The following is a 17,246-nucleotide window of genomic DNA, read 5'->3' as shown; positions in this document are numbered from 1 at the left end:
AAGTTTAATATATTTACAAAATTGATGCAAATTATAAACTTTATAATGGTAAAAACAATGGTAAATTTAGGATGTATCATTTCAAAATTGCATTCCCTATTCTTTTCTATCTTGAATATTTGGCATTGAATGCAAACTGTAAAATAGAAATAATGTACTTTTAAAATAAGATATCTATAAAGCTTAAATAAAAAATAATGGAAAATAGATAACATTCACAATCGACATAAATAATAAAATATAAAATATCTTTAAAAGTTACTCATATATTAAGTCATAAAAAGAAGAAAAAATTCTATCAATGCTAAAAAACACACTAAAAGTCATGTATTTTTGTTATGGAGTTATGTATTTTTAAACAATAGTTGAGTTTCTCTGAGAGATTAAACATTTTAAGCTAAACAATACAGATGTAAATATAGTGCATCATCTTTAAGAAAATAGTAGAATTATGTTTAGGAACTGTATCAATCAAATTGTAACACTTAATCTTGGTTGTCAATCACAGCTGGAAACAGTAAATCATGCAGTTGAACACACGTGTGAGAGATTTTCTTAAAGGATTATTTGAGGGGAGAAGACTGATCTTAATTCTGGGCAACACATGTTAGCAATACCTCTCTCTCTCTCTCTCTCTCTCTCTCTCTCTCTCTCTCACACACACACACACACACACACACACACACACACACACACACATGCAGACAGATAACATGGAAGAAGTACACTTTTGCTTTTGCAGGCCTTCATTATTGTTGGCAAATTTATATATTCCAAACCTGAGGCACTCTTTCCCTGGTATTAGAACCTAGTTCTTTGGGATACCATTATTGATTAAAGACCAGCAGCTCTAAAGGACTCCTCTAGGACACTAGCCAGATTGAAACTACTGAGACATCTAGCCATGGAAACAGAACAACTGATCCTTGGCTTTTCCACCTGGAGAAAAACCATTGTTTTCGTGGTAACTGCACACACACACACACACACACACACACACACACACACACGAAAAAAGAGAGAAAAAACCAGACAGAGTCTATTAGATTCTGGTTATTTTTTTAAATTTTATTTATTTACATTCCAAAAGTTGTCCCCCTTCTCAGTCCTCATCCTCAAGTTCTTTACCCGTACCCCCAACTCTGAGAGGGTGTTCCCCAGCTCGCCTACCCACATCCGCCTGACCCCCACCAGCATCCCTTTTCCTGGGGCATCATGTTTCCACAGAATTAAGTGCATCCTCTCCCACTAAGGTTATACAAGGTAGTCCTCTGCTACACATGTACCCGGGGCCATGAACCAGCCCATGTATGCTCCTTGTTTTTGGGGGTTTTGTTTTTTGTTTTTGTTTTTGACTTTGTCTCTGGGAGTTCTGAGGGGTCCGGTTAGTTGACACCTTTGCTCTTCCTATGGGGTCATAATCCCCTTCAGCTCCTTCACTCCTTTCTTTCTTATCTCTTCTGTATTGGTCCCCTGCTTCAACCCAATGGTTGGCTGAAAGAATCTGCATTTGTCTCAGTCAGTTGCTGGAAGAACCTCTCAAGACAGCCATACCAGGCTACTGTACGCATACACAATATGGCCTCAGAAATAGGGTCGGCATTTGGTGTGTGCATATGGGATAGATTACAAGTTGAGGTGATCACTGGGTAGCCTTTCTTTCAGTCTCTGCTCCATTTTTGTTCGTGTATTTCCTTTAGACAGAAAAAATTCTGGGTTAAAATTTTTAAAGATGTGTGGGTGGCCCCTGCCTCAACTGGGGCCCATGTCTTTCTACTGGAGGTGATCTTTTTCAGTTCCATCTCCCCACTGTTGGCTTTTTCAGCTATTATCCCCACTGAGTCCTGGTAACCTCTCACATCCCAGGTCTCTGGGATGTTGTAGAGGTTCCACTTTTCCCCTAATTCCCACTGCTGCATATTTCCATTCATTCTCCTGGCTTTCTGGGAGTCCCTCTTGTCTTTCCCCATACTTGGTCCTGCTCTTCCTTTTTCCTTCCCCATGCCCCTCTTCCACCCAGTTTCCTATACTGGTTCTTAATTGACACTGGTTCCAGAAGTCTACAAATAGCACTGTTGCTCTCTAGTCAAAGTAAGGGCTTACATAGTTAGGTGATTAATGGAGTTCTGGCTGAAGTCTGACTTGCAATGGATCCACTAGGTCATCAGATTCATTCTGTGGCTATTTCCCAGGTCCAAAATGTATAAATGTATAATTGGGATACAGTACTTAGAAACTGGGGGGGAACCTCACATTGGTTTCCTAACCTGTAAAATAATGGTAGAAAAATACAAATAGAAGCCTTTGGTGTTGCCTTTACCAAGTGAGAAACATACATAATATATATTTTTATATAACATTTATATATAATATATAAATATATAATTGTATAATATAAACTGTAATTTAATATATTATATATAAATATATATAATCTCCTCTAAAGAATTGCAAAAATTAGGGACATGAACACATACTTGAAAAACTCAGGGGTGGTGATTCTCACCACATACCCCTTTAATTCTGCTATTTGGCCTGTGCAGAAGACAGATCACACAGACTAACAGTTAACTATCACGAAATTAGCCAAGTAGTTACTTCATTGAAATTTTTCTCAGAGATGTGCTGTCCTTATTTAGTCAGATTAACATATTTCCTGCTGTGTGTTATAAAGCCAGTGATCTAGCAAAGGATTTTCCTTAATATCTATTGAGAAGGATTACATAAAGCAGTTTGATTTCTGTTGACAAGGACAGCATATATTTTTGCAGTTTTAATTAAACTACTCGACTCCTGTGTCATGACTTAAATCACACCAGTCTTGACCATCTGTCTCTTTCATAAAGCATCATACTGGTCTACTATGTTGATGGTGCTAGGTTCATTGGAAAAAAATGAGAGGAAATTACCAACAACTTTGGATTTGAAGGTAGCACATATGCCCATCAGATGGTTGGAAATAAATCCCATCAAAATTCAAAGACTTTATACTTCAGTGAAACTTTTAGAAATCCAAGGGCATATGAGCCATGATTTTCCAAGCTAAAGAAAAGATTATTGAACTAGCCACTACAACAACCATGAATGGTTAGTAGGATTATTTAGTTTCTAAAGGAGTCACATTCCTCACTTGGGTCTGTTCCACTGACCCATATACAAAATGAATTGGAGAGCTGCTACCTTTGAGTAGGACCTGGGATAGGCAAAGGCTCAATAGGCCCAGACTGCTTGGCAGGATGCAGTGCCATTAGGACAATGTAATCCAGCCAAACCAATGGTACTTGAGGTGTCACTGACAGATAAGAATAATGTTTGGAGCCTTTGGCATGCATCTATGTGTGAATAACAGAGGAAATATTTGGAATTTTGGAGTAAGGATCTATCATCATCTGCAGACAAATTTTTTTCCTTTGGAATATATTGTACGCTACATGCCCTTAGGGGAAACTCAACATTTAACAATGAACAATCAAGTTACTATTCAACTTGAGTTCCCTATCATGAGCTGGATATTATCTGACCCAACAGGTCATAAAGTAGGATGTGCACAGTATCAGTCCATTATTAAATGTAAATGGTTTATGTGTGATGATATCTGACAAGTTCTTGAGGACCCTAGTACATTACATGAATAAGTTGTCCCTACAAAAGCAGTTGCCAACTGCCAGGTTGTGTCAGCATACATCCATGAGGCAGTGCACCATCAAAAGGCCTGGGAGGGGGCAAGATGGTGGGAGAGGTAGAGTCTGACAAGCAAGCACAGGCAAGTGGTTCCTGGCCACTGGGAACATCACCCACATTCCCTGTAGGCTGCAGCCTGGCCCATGGCAGAGGCACCCAAGGCAACATACAAAACAAACACCTGGCAATGGTGGAGTGGACCCCTTCCCCAGGTCAGTCATGGATGGCACCAGAGTGGAAATGATCTGCCAAGTCCACCAGCATGTTCAGACTCATATCAACAAGTGTCCCCTTGTTGTCCAAGTATGGGCAAGTATGGGCAAACTGCACATACTTGCTTAGTAGCCTCTCAGTTAAGTGAGCACACAGATGGATTTCACAGATCCAAAACTCAATTGTATTTTGGTTATTTTGAAATTATGGTTATGCTCTGTCTTTATCTTAAAAGGGTACTTTATTTTAATATAACAAAAACACAATTGGGAGATTTTAAGCTTTTTAAAATCTATTGCCTTCCTTACTATATAACTTTCAATAAAATTAGAAAATTCTTTTAAATTTCAGACAATCATTTTGGACCTACCTCTCACAGGTCAAATGGACTACAGATTATTTCACTTTTTATTTACCAATACATCTAATGTGTTATTTCATTAGAACATTGGTACAAAAATTAATAAGGAAATATGTTTTTCCTTTTTTATTTTGATTTTTATTAATGTAATTGTGATAAGACCATTTATTTGACCACAGTTTATTTGACATATACAAGGGGTTACTGATTATTTCAAAAACATTGTATATTGGCATCAAATTATCTCTTATAGTGTATGTAATTTTCTAATAAACAATACTTTATGACACATCCAGTAGTTATCAATCACCCAACTAGTATATTTCCTTCATGTAAGCAAAATTAATTCCAGTATCTTAATCTCTAAGGTTTCTCAGTTTCCTGCAGTCAATTTTAAAAGGTTATCAGGTGTGTTATTCAAGAAAAAAAAAATTCTGCAGTTGTTCGCATGCCTTAGCTGCCTGTAGTTTTTTTTTTGTGTGTGTGTGTGTGCAGGTTTGAGGTCTCTTTGACCTTTGCCAATCCACATTGTTTTTCTTGTTCATACCATGAATAGCCAGTCATGCTGGTGAAACCTTATGGGTGTAGCTTCTGACATAACAAAGAGACACATTCTTACAACAAACACCTTGACTCTCTGGCTCTTAGAAGCCTTTTACCCTATCTTCACAATGATTCATGAGTCCTTAGACACAGGAATTATTTTGTGCATGTATCCCTTCAGACTGGGCTTCAAAAATCTGCATTTTGATTGGTTGTGACTTTTTTGCAATGTTTTCTGTCTATTGAAAAGCAAAGTTTCCTTGAGGTGTGAGGAATACAGCTATCTGTGAGTTCAGGACAATTTAATATATAGGTGATGGGGTTTATTACAGTTTAGTAAAGTTATGGATATAGGTTATTCTTCAGTTCTATGACTTCAGCAGACCTGGATAACCTAAGTTTCTAATTCCAGGAGTGGGTTCCCTCTTTGTGAATTGTCTTAAGTCCAATTACAGAGCTATTGCTTACCACCAAGGTATGCATGTCATTACTGCATCCTTAAGGTTATTGTTATGTCTGGTTCACAGGACTTTAACACTGTTAGTTTCTTCCCTCCTTTCGAAGCTTGCTTTGTAACCTCTGATACCATGAAAGTTAGTCTTCAGTGAGGAAGCAAGTCAGGTCAGATCCAGCTCCAGAACCTCTGCATCTGAAATGCATGATGTCTTCAGCAATAGGGACTTAGATCCACCTCTGGGTGACAGCCAATGGCAGTAGCAATAGTCGTCTTTCCAACTGAGTTACTGCACTTAGTATGATATTTTCTAGTTTCATCTGTTTATCTGCAAAGTTTGCATTTTCATATTTCTTTACACAAAATTAGTATTTCATAGTATATATTTACCATATTTTCATTATCTGTTTGTTCACTGAAGTACATTTTGTCAATAAAGATTGTCATATCATTTGAAAATTAAAACACACACATACACACACACAAATACATACTACACAGATACTACCAATATATTCTTGATTGTCTGGATTTCCACTAGACTGTTAGCAGATCTCCCATGCTCCTGGATTGGCAGGATTAACTTAGTAAAAATGGCCATCTTGCCAAAAGCAATCTATATATTCAATGCAATCCCCATCAAAATTTCAAATCAATTCTTCATAGAGATAGAAAGAGCAAGTTGCAAATTTATTTCGAACAACAAAAAAACCAGGATAGTGAGAACTATTCTTAACAACCAAAGAACTTCTGGGGGAATCACCGTCCCTGACCTCAAACTATACTACAGGGCAATAGTAATAAAAACTGCATGGTATTGGTACAGAGACAGGCAGAAAGATCAATGGAATAGAATTGAAGATCCAGAAATGAACCCATACACCTATGATCACTTGATCTTTGACAAAAGAGCTAAAACCATCCAGTGGGAAAAGGACAGCATTTTCAGCAAATGGTGCTGGTTCACCTGGAGGTCAGCATGTAGAGGGATGCAAATCAATTCATTCTTATTTCCTTCTAGAAAGCTCAAGTCCAAGTGGATAAAGGACCTTCACATAAAACCAGATCCACTGAAACTAATAGAAGAGAAGGTGGGGAAGACCCTTGAATACCTAGGCACAGGGGAAAAGTTCCTGAACAGAACACCAATGGCTTATGCTCTAAGATCAAGAATTGACAAATGGGACCTCATAAAATTGCAAAGCTTCTGTAAGGCAAAGGACATTGTCAATAACACAAACTGGCAAGCAACAGATTGGGAAAAGATCTTTACTAATCCTATATCTGATAGAGGGCTAATATCCAAGATATAAAAAGAACTCAAGAAATTATACTCCAGACAACCAAATAACCCTATTTAAAAATGGGGTACAGAGCTAGATAAAGAATTCTCAACTGAGGAAACTCAAATGGCCGAGAAGCACCTTAAGAAATGCTCAACATCCTTAGTCATTAGGGAAATGCAAATCAAAACAACCCTCACATACCACCTCACACCAGTCAGAATGGCTAAGATAAAAAAACTCAGGTGATATTTATGCTCAGTAGATTGGCTAGCCACTGAACTTTAGAAACTGAAGCCATAAGGTCTTACAGTCGTTGCATGTAGTTTGTAGACACTTCTTTAAGAAAACTGATAAGATAAAAGTTCTAAATTTATAGCCAGTAAAAAAAAATGGGTCATCATTTGTGGGTGTTTTATTTTGGTTTGGCTTTGGTCTTTAAATCATACTTACATTTACCTATTATCAAAACAATTAGAGCACACATACTACTCTGAATTTTTACTTGTTTTATTTCTTCCATTAATAATCAAACACATAGTACCTTTTTGGAGGTGGGGAAGGATACTAAATTTTTGCCTAGGTAATAACTATAAAACACTTGTTATTATCCATCAATCTTTTCTATATTATCTTTCTTATTTACTCGACTGTTTGAGCATGAAAATATAAGTAGACAATTGATTTAAATAATTTGACTTTTACTTCAGTAAAGGGAAATCCTTGCTACAAATGGCATTTCAGCTACTTTAGGTGGTCTGAGGTAATGGGCAGCAATTTTTCCCATGACAGCTTTCATGTCTCTATTTCTTAGTGTATAAATGATTGGATTAAGGATGGGAGTGAAAACTGTATAAAATATAGCAAGAATTTTATCCACAGGATAGGTAGTAAATGGCCATACGTAAATGAAGATGCAAGGTCCAAAGAATAATGCTACTACCATGATGTGAGCAGCCAGTGTAGAAAATGCCTTGGCCATGGCAGCAGAGGATTTGAACCAAACTGTGACAAGAATTATAACATAGGAGCTCACCAAGACAGAGAAAGTGCTTAAGGAAAGAATCCCACTGTTTACCACAATAAGTATTTCAGTAATGTATGAGTCAATGCAGGCGAGTTTGACCACTCGAGGAAGGTCACAAAAGAAGCTGTCTACTTCATTGGGTCCACAAAATGCCAGTTTTACAGTAAATGATAATTGGCTCAATGTATGTACCAGGCCCACAGCCCAGGAGATTACTACCAAGGCAGCACATGTGGTTTGGTTCATGATGGTCATATAATGTAGAGGCTTGCATATGGCCACATATCTATCATAGGCCATGGAGACTAGGATTACCATCTCCCCTCCTGTAAAGAGGTGAATGAAAAAAATTTGGGCTATGCAGCCACTGAAGGATATAGTCTTGTGTTCACTCAGAAAGTCTACAATCATTTTAGGTGTAGCAAAAGAAGCCTGACAAATGTCAAAAAAAGAAAGGTTTCCCAGGAGGAAATACATCGGGGAGTGCAGGCGGTTGTCAGAAGTCACAGCTATGATGATGAGAAGATTTCCTAATATGATGACTACATACAGTGCAGAGAAGAAAACAAAGAAGAAAATCTGAAGTTCCCGAGAACTAGAGAGTCCAAGTAACACAAACTCAGAAACCGCTGAATAATTGGTGTTATCCATGGATTCAGGCCACAGACTTGCACTAAAACAACCTTAAAGAAGAGGAAACAAAAAGGAAATTAGAACTATGAAACAATGTTTTAATACAAAGGACTCTGAGACATCTAGAATAAGTCATATTTACTAAATACAAAATGTAAATACCAATCATTTGAACAACCGTTCCAACAAATCTGAACAGACAGAAGGAGCTTATGAAAGTGTCTAAATAATGCTTAATAATTTGATCAAGAAAGGGGCGATGGGCACAAAGTCCCAGACCTGGTAGAGGCACTATTAGCAATGAATAGCTGTGAGGAGAAGATGAAGTTAATTTTCTTTAACAATGTAGCCTCCAGTAAGTGAACCATGCTCCAGTGGAAAGGAACATATTAGAAACCATATGGACGGCATAAATTGGACTTGATGCACTTTAAAGAAAATGACACAAAATAGGAATGTATAGGGAAGGGAGAGAGGATCTGGAAGGACTTGGGGGAGGGACTTGTATGATCAATACATTGTACAAAATCCTTAATGAACTAATAAAATCTTTCACTAACATTGGTAAAAACTTTTACATTTATGAAGAGATTTATCAGTTATATACTAGGAAATAGTTCATTCAAATGCTAATCTGTTTTTAAAAGATGGCAGAACTACAGGACTGAAATACTAAAAGCCTGTAAGAATAATTCACAACTTAATTCTTCAAAAAAAAATTCTAGAATGACCAAAATATAAGACAGAGATCCATAGTCACTTTTTATCATTAATTTTACTAAAGTCTGAAGTATAACATTTTATTTAACTCTCTAAGGGATATAAAATACTTTGTAGCTATTTTGTTATATAAATTAACACTGAGTAGTTTAAGCTATACTCTTTTTTAACTCTTCATATTTAAAAAATGTATATACCTACTTTACAGAAAGTAGTATACTTCAAGTGTGATGATGGATGACATTCTAATATAAGATTAGTTGTATTATAAAGGTCTTCTACATAAACTAAAATTTCTACAATAAATCATATAATAAAAATGTCCACTGTTGCTCCAAGAGTTTTATACATTCTAGATGATTTCTACTAAAAAGAAATTTCAATACAAATTGTCTTGACCTATATTTCTAATATATCTGTCAATTACTAACCACAAACATTTAATAAGTGACATTATTATTTAGCTTATCCAAAGTGTGTTTTTACTAGATTGTTCATGAATAGCACATACATTTCTATTTTAATTACCTATAAAAATTAGTTTCAGGATTAATATGTTATCCTTGATCAGTGAAAAGTGATTTCTATGAGTGTTAGCTTTGGTGTGTGTGTGTGTGTGTGTGTGTGTGTGTGTGTGTGTGTGTGTGTGTGTGTACCTGTATGTGAGAATGGAATGGTTTTGTACTTCCCTGTAACTCACCAAGTAGACTATAATGGTTGACCATCAAGTCTCAGGGATCCACCTGTTTTTGTCTCCCTATCACTGGAATTAAAAGTGTGGAACACCATACTGACATTTTTATTTTAAATGTAGGTTCTTAAGACCAAACTCAGATCCTTGTGTATGCTCCATATGAGTTTATATATATATATATATATATATATATATATATATATATATATATTAGATAACAAAAGGATAACTGAGTTATTTCAGAATTGTTTTACACAGAGAATGAACAGTGATTGGAGAAAATTATATATCATTCTGATATATATACATATATATGCATATATATGCATATATATCAGAATATTTCAACCAACTAAGAGTCCTTTTTCTTGTCTCATAGTTTTGACACTACAACATTTAGAATTGAGTGAGTCTCTGTTACAGAGAATGACACCATGACAGGGCAGAATTCACAAGCATTCTTTACTATGCAGAGGATATCTATCACATGTATTCTCTAGAAGTTGCAAGTAAACTGTCTTCATACATTGCCACATGTCCATTTGGACAAGAAAGGGACATAGGACAATAACCAAAAAGTTAAACTATCATTAGATTAGGTTTCAAATACAACATTCTGCCCCCCTTTCTAAAAGAAATTGCTTTGGTGCATACGTGTTTCCTATCCAATTATTTTTTAGGTTTCTTGAATCTTTGATAGCCAGCTATGCCATAGTCAGAGAAGTTACTTCATCAACTGCCATCAAAGACCTAATGATTACAATGAATTTGTGAGAATTGTCAGTGAAACATTCCTTTCCATTCATGGAACTGCCCTACAGCGATGTCCATTGAGTTTCCAGCTTCTTGACTCCCCTGCAGTAGCTCTTCTCTGTGCATTTCTTGCATCTTCATGTTTTCCCTGCTATTTTTTCTTTAATTTTTCCCTCCTTGACTCTTACTTTGACATTTCTTTGGCATTTGTTTCTCTTCCATCAATTATCATTGCATCTCCTAACTTTGCAACATATGCCAGTATTTCAAACATGATGTTACTGATCTATTGTGTATGTAAACATTAAGTAGCCATCTAAGATCTGAGTTCACATTTCATCTTGTCAGTTCACTCTCTCCCTGGCTCAACATTAATAATCACTTACATGCAACAATAAAATGTCTTTTCCTAATAGTATCCCATCATGACTTAAATTGAAAAAGAAAAGTGGAAATCTGATGTCCTCCAAGGAAAATAATGAACATATAATATGATTTAGCTAATACCATACCCAAAATATAGTCTTGACCAAAATATTCAATAATAATTGTGCTTCAAAAGTTTTATTCATTTTTGTATATCACTTGCAAATGTTAGCTCCCTTAAAAATCCTTTCCAGAAACAGAGTATCAATCTCTTTTTTTTGATGTGACTATAGAATATTTCTTGCCACACATTTTATATTCCCACAAGGTAAAAGAATTTATTGTCTATATAAATTTCCATAACATTAAGAATTTCTTAAATTCTTTTATTCCTATATGCTAACTTTAGGATGAGATGTAGTTGAATGAAAATTTTATATATTAATTTTAGTATCCAATTAATATATTCACTTCAACTTTTCTATTTTCTATCACTAAATTATTCTATATTCTCATTTTCTGTGCACAAACTATTATATAGAATATATTCTAGAAACTCAAGCAAGCAATTCATGACCTGCAAAACTTTCCCCTTACATGCATCAGGAGATGTTCATTACCTGAGAATAAAAGTTCACAGTTAAATTATTGAAACATGATAATAACCAACTAGAAAATTCAAGGTAAATAAAATATTTAGAATAAATTGCAAAACAGAGGAAATTGTTTGCGGTAGTGGAAGCAACCATATTTGTGTGACAACATTTTTAAAAGATGATAAAAATATTTTAAAAGGAAATTTTACACTAATACAGAGCCAAACAAATACATTTATCCATTCAATGCACAAATTTAAAAAATAAATGTTAATACAATGGTACTATAACTGCAAACCTATTGCCAAACTTGTCATTTAACTTTTAAATATTCCAATGATTTTTTATTCTCTCTCTCTCTCTCTCTCTCTCTCTCTCTCTCTCTCTCTCTTCTCATTTTTGACTCAAATGTTTACTTGCTTTTTATTTGGATGACAGAAAAACGTATCATGATGGATTTTTCAAAAGGTAGTCATTTTTTTTCTACTTTTCCCAACTTCTGAACTTTACATAAGGTCTCACAGATTATCCAAAGAATGTTAAAATACAGACATGAAAACCTTCACATCAGCTTCCTGATTCTGCACATATTTTCTTCTTTTTAAAATCTTCTCTGAGGTGCAATATAATAACTATGTAACTGGACACTCAAAGCATATTTTGTCAAGAATATCTCACCTGTTATAACACATATCAGAGAGGCAAACTGAATTCTTCATTTTTTAAATGTGGGTTTAATTTCTTTCAATTAATGATATTTATAGGTGCCTTTTTGTTTTGTCAAAGTGAAAAAGTCCATAAATTTAGTTAAGTGACCACTTGAGGCTTTGAAGAATAGAATCCCAGGCTTGTCTTCCACTGGGGATTATTAGTGTTTTCTACACCACATGTTCTCACTGCAACAAAATAAATGGCATCCTTCACTGTAGGCAATTACATGAGCATGGAAACATGAGACAAATTGGATGTTCTTTTAGCTGCAAGGGTAAATGTGTGAAGTGAAGTGATTTTTATGAATTCTATGCATAGACAATTTCTACATAGGCAAACTATGTAGAAAAGTACATTCTTTGCCCTACATGAAAATAATACTTACTTAAAGATAGTAAGCAAACTACCTCAGCATGTGGAGATATAAAATAAAGTTTAATTAGTTAGAACCTAGAGAATATGGTCTTTTATTTTCAGTTCTAGCAAAAAGAATTAGCAATTGAGAAAATTAATTTAGCTCTCAAATCTCATATAAGATAACGTTTTCCTCTTTAAAATTTCTGGAAATAAAGAGAAATATAAAATGAAGATTTATATGCAATGCTAATTATATATTTTATAATTTCTTTTATTCTTATATATAAAATATGATTAAAATATTGTGTAATGTCTTTAAAATTTTTTATATTTTTTTGAATGTTAGTTTTTATTTTTCGGCTTTTTTTTCTTAAAATAGGTTTATTTCATATAATCTGATTATGCTTTCCCCTCTCTCAACTCCTCCTATATTCTCCCCATTGCCCTGCCTACAAATCCATACCCTTTTTTCTTTTTCTCATTATAATACTAATAGGCATCTAAATGAATAATAATAATAATAATAATAATAATAATAATAATAATAATAATTGTAGTTGTAAATGGCTAACTACACTGCTTTGGCTCCCAGTGGGTCGCACGCATGCACCCACCCAGGAGCGATCTGGATTAGTGAATGGAACACACACACACACACACACTCACACCAGGTAATTTTAAAATGCCATGGCTAGCTCAAATGCTAGGCAGTTCTAATTCTCCCTGTGACTAGCCATCCTGTAATCTTGGTTTAACGCTAATTCCATATTTTATCTTTATTGCCCTGGCTCCTTCCGGGTGGCTCCCTAGTCCTGGCTGCTCAAGACACTCCGGGGCAGCCCTTTTGGGGACCGTATTGCTTCTCACCTACATTTCGGAAGGTTTTCGTTCTGTAGCTTTAAATCTGATCCATCTCCCTCCCAGTCATAGCGCAATTCCTTTTCTCCTCCCAGTTCCTAGACTGCCGAAATCCAAAAGTCCTGCCTCAGTCAACCTGCCCAGCCATTGGCCCTTGGCTCTTCACTGATTGATCAAAAACCAGTTAAGGACAAGAACCTTCAGTATTATGACAGGCAGATTCTCGATCTTGAGGCCAGACCAATTCAAAGCATTAGAACCATCTACAACAGATAATTATAAAATAAGATCAAGCATTTTATAAAAGAAAAGGATAAAGGCAAACAGAAAAAAATATGAGCCAAAGAAACACATACAGATACTGACACAGACACTTTTGTACACACAGAAAACTCAAAAACAAAATCATAAATAATAACAAATAAAGATTTGTAAGGTTAAAAATAAAAAAATACACAGATAAGCATTGTATAAGAAACAAAATAGAAAAAGAGAAAATAAAAGAAGAAAAAGAAAGACTGTTTAAAAATATTAAGTTTATTCTGTGCTGGCCATCTACTTCTGGACATGGAACCTGCCTTGAAATACAGTTTGTATAGCAAGTGAGATTCCTTTGAAGAAAGCATCTTATTTGACAGTATTTACTTGTTGAAGAGAGCTTCTGGGTTATGGATTAGGATTCGTGTCCACTTCTCTCAGCACTGCGACTTTATCTGTCTCAGACCTGTGCAAGCCCTGTGTTTGCCGCCACAGTCTTTGTGAATCCACATGTACATCCCTCCTGTTGTGTCAAGAAGACCTTGTTTCTTCAGCATGCTCAATCATCACTGAATCTTAGAATTTTATCACCTCTTCTTCCCCATAATTCCAGGAGCCCAGAGAGGAGGAATTTGATGTAGACATCCTATTTAGAACCGATATTTCAAGGTCTTTCACTCTCTTCACATTGTCCACTTACAGAACTCTGTATTTGTTCACATCTACTGCAGGAAAACTTTTCTCTGATAATGACCAAGCATGATATGAGTATAACTGAATCTTGTTAATGAGTTATTTTATTGTTACAGTCTGTTAGTATAAGAGCAGTATTTGTTTTCCCCTAGGTCCATAACCTATCTAGTCTCGAGTTCTTGGCTATCTAGACAGTGTCAGACATAGGTTACATGGCATGTAATGGCCCACTCATAAAAATTCTTAAGCTGGACTTCAGTCTGGGACTTCATGACTGAAGGACTGTCTCATGAAGTGCACACCTTAAGGTGTTCCAAGTCTTCAAAGTGTGCTTTCAGTTTCATGGACTATCAGAATGAACTGCTGTGATAAGAACAGCAAGTATACACAGAGGTCTCCCTGGTAAGTTACAGTAAATTTTGTAATATCAGATTCTTGCTGTTAGAATCTATACCAAGATTGTCCTGTGGCTAATACTTTTACTGCCTTGTTTTCATCCTAGGCAAATAGAACTTAATGAATATTGACAGGGGAAATAAAAGGCACCTATATTGTAGAATAAATGTAGATATTGTCTCACCATACAAAAGATTGTTTTTATTCACCAGGGCACATTGTTTGAACCTAAGAAGTGGAACAAAAAGTCAGAGGGATGGAGATACTTAGGATGGACTAATCTAACTGAGAAATCCCAATGAATAATACAGACCTCAACACACATATTCTTTAAAAGGTTCAAATGATGAAATTTACAGATCTGCTAAAAAACAAGAAGGAAAGAAAGAGTTGTTAACCACTTCAATTGGATATAATATACCCAGAATAACCCTGTCTGTAACTAATAGTGTAGGCTGTAACCTCTGGCTCCATCTATCAGTAGAAGGCCAACAAGGAAACTCCTTCTGTGTCAGAGAATATCCCTCAATGTACAGGCAGTTTAAAAAAATTGTATGAAATAGGGTTACATATGAAAATTATACAAGAATAATAGAGAGACAAATTGGAACATGCCCCCACTAATGTTATTTTTAAATTGGATGTTTTACTTATTTACATTTCAGATGTAATCCCTTTCTCCATCCACCCCACCTCCCAACAAACTCCCTATCCCATCCCTCCTCCTTCTTTTTGCTTGTATACCATTTTAATTACATGCAAATATTAAGATCAGTTCTAGGTTAAGGAACTAGCAATACAATAAATGCAAATAGTCAAGGAACAAACAAGACAATAAACACAAATAGTCAAAGAACAAGCAAGGCATTAAACACAGTTCCATGAACACTCCTGTGATCACTGTTTCTAAGGGCTTATCAGGATGACCAAATTATCTGAGCCAACTTCCCTGTTCTAGCCCAAAGTCATTTACATGTCTGAAGCCTACTTCCTTGTTCTAGCCTAAAATTTAGATTCCTGCCTGAAATTACTTCTTTGTTCTAGCCAAAGATTTAGATTCCTGCCTGAAGCCTACTTCCTTGTCCTTGGCCAATGTCATATTCCTGCCAAGCAGCCCATTTCCTTATCCTTGGCACATGTCAGATTCCTACCAAGCAGCCCCAACCATCTCTCCCCCTTTTTCATTTCATAAACAAAACTGAACCTGTCTTAGGTCTTTCTGAAAAGAATGCCTTCCTTACCCATTGTGGAATATGCATTATCAAAAGCAATGCACTTCTGTCTTAGATTGGTAAGGCTCTGTGCAGAATCTTACCCATTATTGGCTTCCAGCCTGTTAAATTAATAACTCTGTCAGGGGGTCAATTTTCAGTTTCAAGGCATGGACTTTGGCTGCCAACATGTTGAAGTTGTTAAAGACAAGCTTTAACCCAATGGGCAAGAATAAAAGTATTTCCAGGACAAAAAAGACTAGCATGATCAAGCTATATATGCCATTCTTGATGCTTGACCATGATGGAAATACTGATCTCAAGACATGAATAATTTTATCAGCATTATCTGCAGCTTCAAAGCACAGCAGAGCAGCATTCTTTAAATTCATAATCTCACTATGCAAAGTTAAAACATCCAGCAAGGTACTAGAAATATGTCAAATACCCTCCAAGTGTCTTTAAACTTTTCCGTAATTATAACGATGATCATTGTAAATTTTAGAAGTAACACAAATTCAATGGTATTTGGCATGACACTAGAGATGGCTCCTTTTTCTTAAATTCTGAACTTTCCTCCAATAGTTTGAATAGAATAAAGAATATGAATCCCGTGTTCCAAATGCCTGTCAACATTCTCTTGTATCCTCAACACATTAGTAACTTTTTTTGCTAAATGATTAACAAAAGTAGCTGTCTTAACTTCTTGTGTCAAAGCAATTGCAGAAGCAGTGCTGCTAGCAATTAATGTAATTAAAGCTGTTATACCAGCAATAATCAAGCCTGCTACCTGTGGGGCAGAAATCTCGCGGGTGGGGAAGGGAGGGAGTCCGGCGACAGAGTCTCAGGGCGGTCTGGCACCAGGGCTTCCCGCGGCGCCGCCAGCCCCACATTCATGCAGCTGTCGGTGGGCGGGCCGGCGGCTGCATCGGCAAGGTTCCAGGGTTCCAAAAGCTGGGAATCAGGCGGAGAGACCATGGACACGTGGAGTCCGGTTTTCCAAAGCTTTTATTGTTCATGACATGGTGAATGGATGTAGGTGTTGTGCGCTTCTTCCCCCCTCAAAGGCCAGGGGAGACCAGTCTTATAGGGAAGAGAGAAAGGGGAGGGAATAACTTAATTAGCTACGCCCCTGGCCTTTTGATAATTCATTAATATTTAAATCTCTGGAGGTGGAGACTTGTTAGTCACACACTCTACCTGTCCTACGTGACCAAAGGTAACAGATTAAATGGAGTTACCTCATCCAAGGCCCAACATCCCACCCTCTTTTCTTTCATAAAAGGAGAGGCAACTCTGTGTTAATGAGAGATGTGGACCACATGGAAGTAGTTTGGAGTCCCAGAGCGCGGGGAGATAATATGCTGTCCCTGACAGGCAATGTCCTGTTGGGTCTCCTGGCTATCTCAAACCCAGCGCTCTATCAAGGGGGCCTAGG

General features: G+C 36.2%; 1 protein-coding gene across 1 annotated transcript; it reads right to left on the bottom strand.

The window, feature by feature from the left end:
• Positions 1 to 4,419: 4,419 nt before the first annotated feature.
• Positions 4,420 to 12,076, bottom strand: LOC117705982 (olfactory receptor 4K5-like). Its single transcript, XM_076931116.1, has 2 exons — positions 12,003 to 12,076; positions 4,420 to 8,245 (listed from the first exon to the last, which is right to left on the bottom strand). The coding sequence occupies exon 2, from the start codon at positions 8,211 to 8,213 to the stop codon at positions 7,242 to 7,244; it is 972 nt and encodes a 323-aa protein (XP_076787231.1). The 5' UTR covers positions 8,214 to 8,245; positions 12,003 to 12,076; the 3' UTR covers positions 4,420 to 7,241.
• Between the last annotated feature and the right edge of the window lie 5,170 nt (positions 12,077 to 17,246).

This window comes from Arvicanthis niloticus, chromosome 3 (assembly GCF_011762505.2).
Source record: "Arvicanthis niloticus isolate mArvNil1 chromosome 3, mArvNil1.pat.X, whole genome shotgun sequence".
Lineage (NCBI taxonomy): Eukaryota > Metazoa > Chordata > Mammalia > Rodentia > Muridae > Arvicanthis > Arvicanthis niloticus.
Note: the sequence above shows the minus strand (reverse complement) of the source record. Positions and strands in the feature narration are given on the sequence as shown.

What these genes read in the sequence shown, in the direction of transcription:
- LOC117705982 (XM_076931116.1), bottom strand. Translation starts at nt 8,213, where the DNA reads ATGGATAACACCAATTATTCAGCGGTTTCTGAGTTTGTGTTACTTGGA.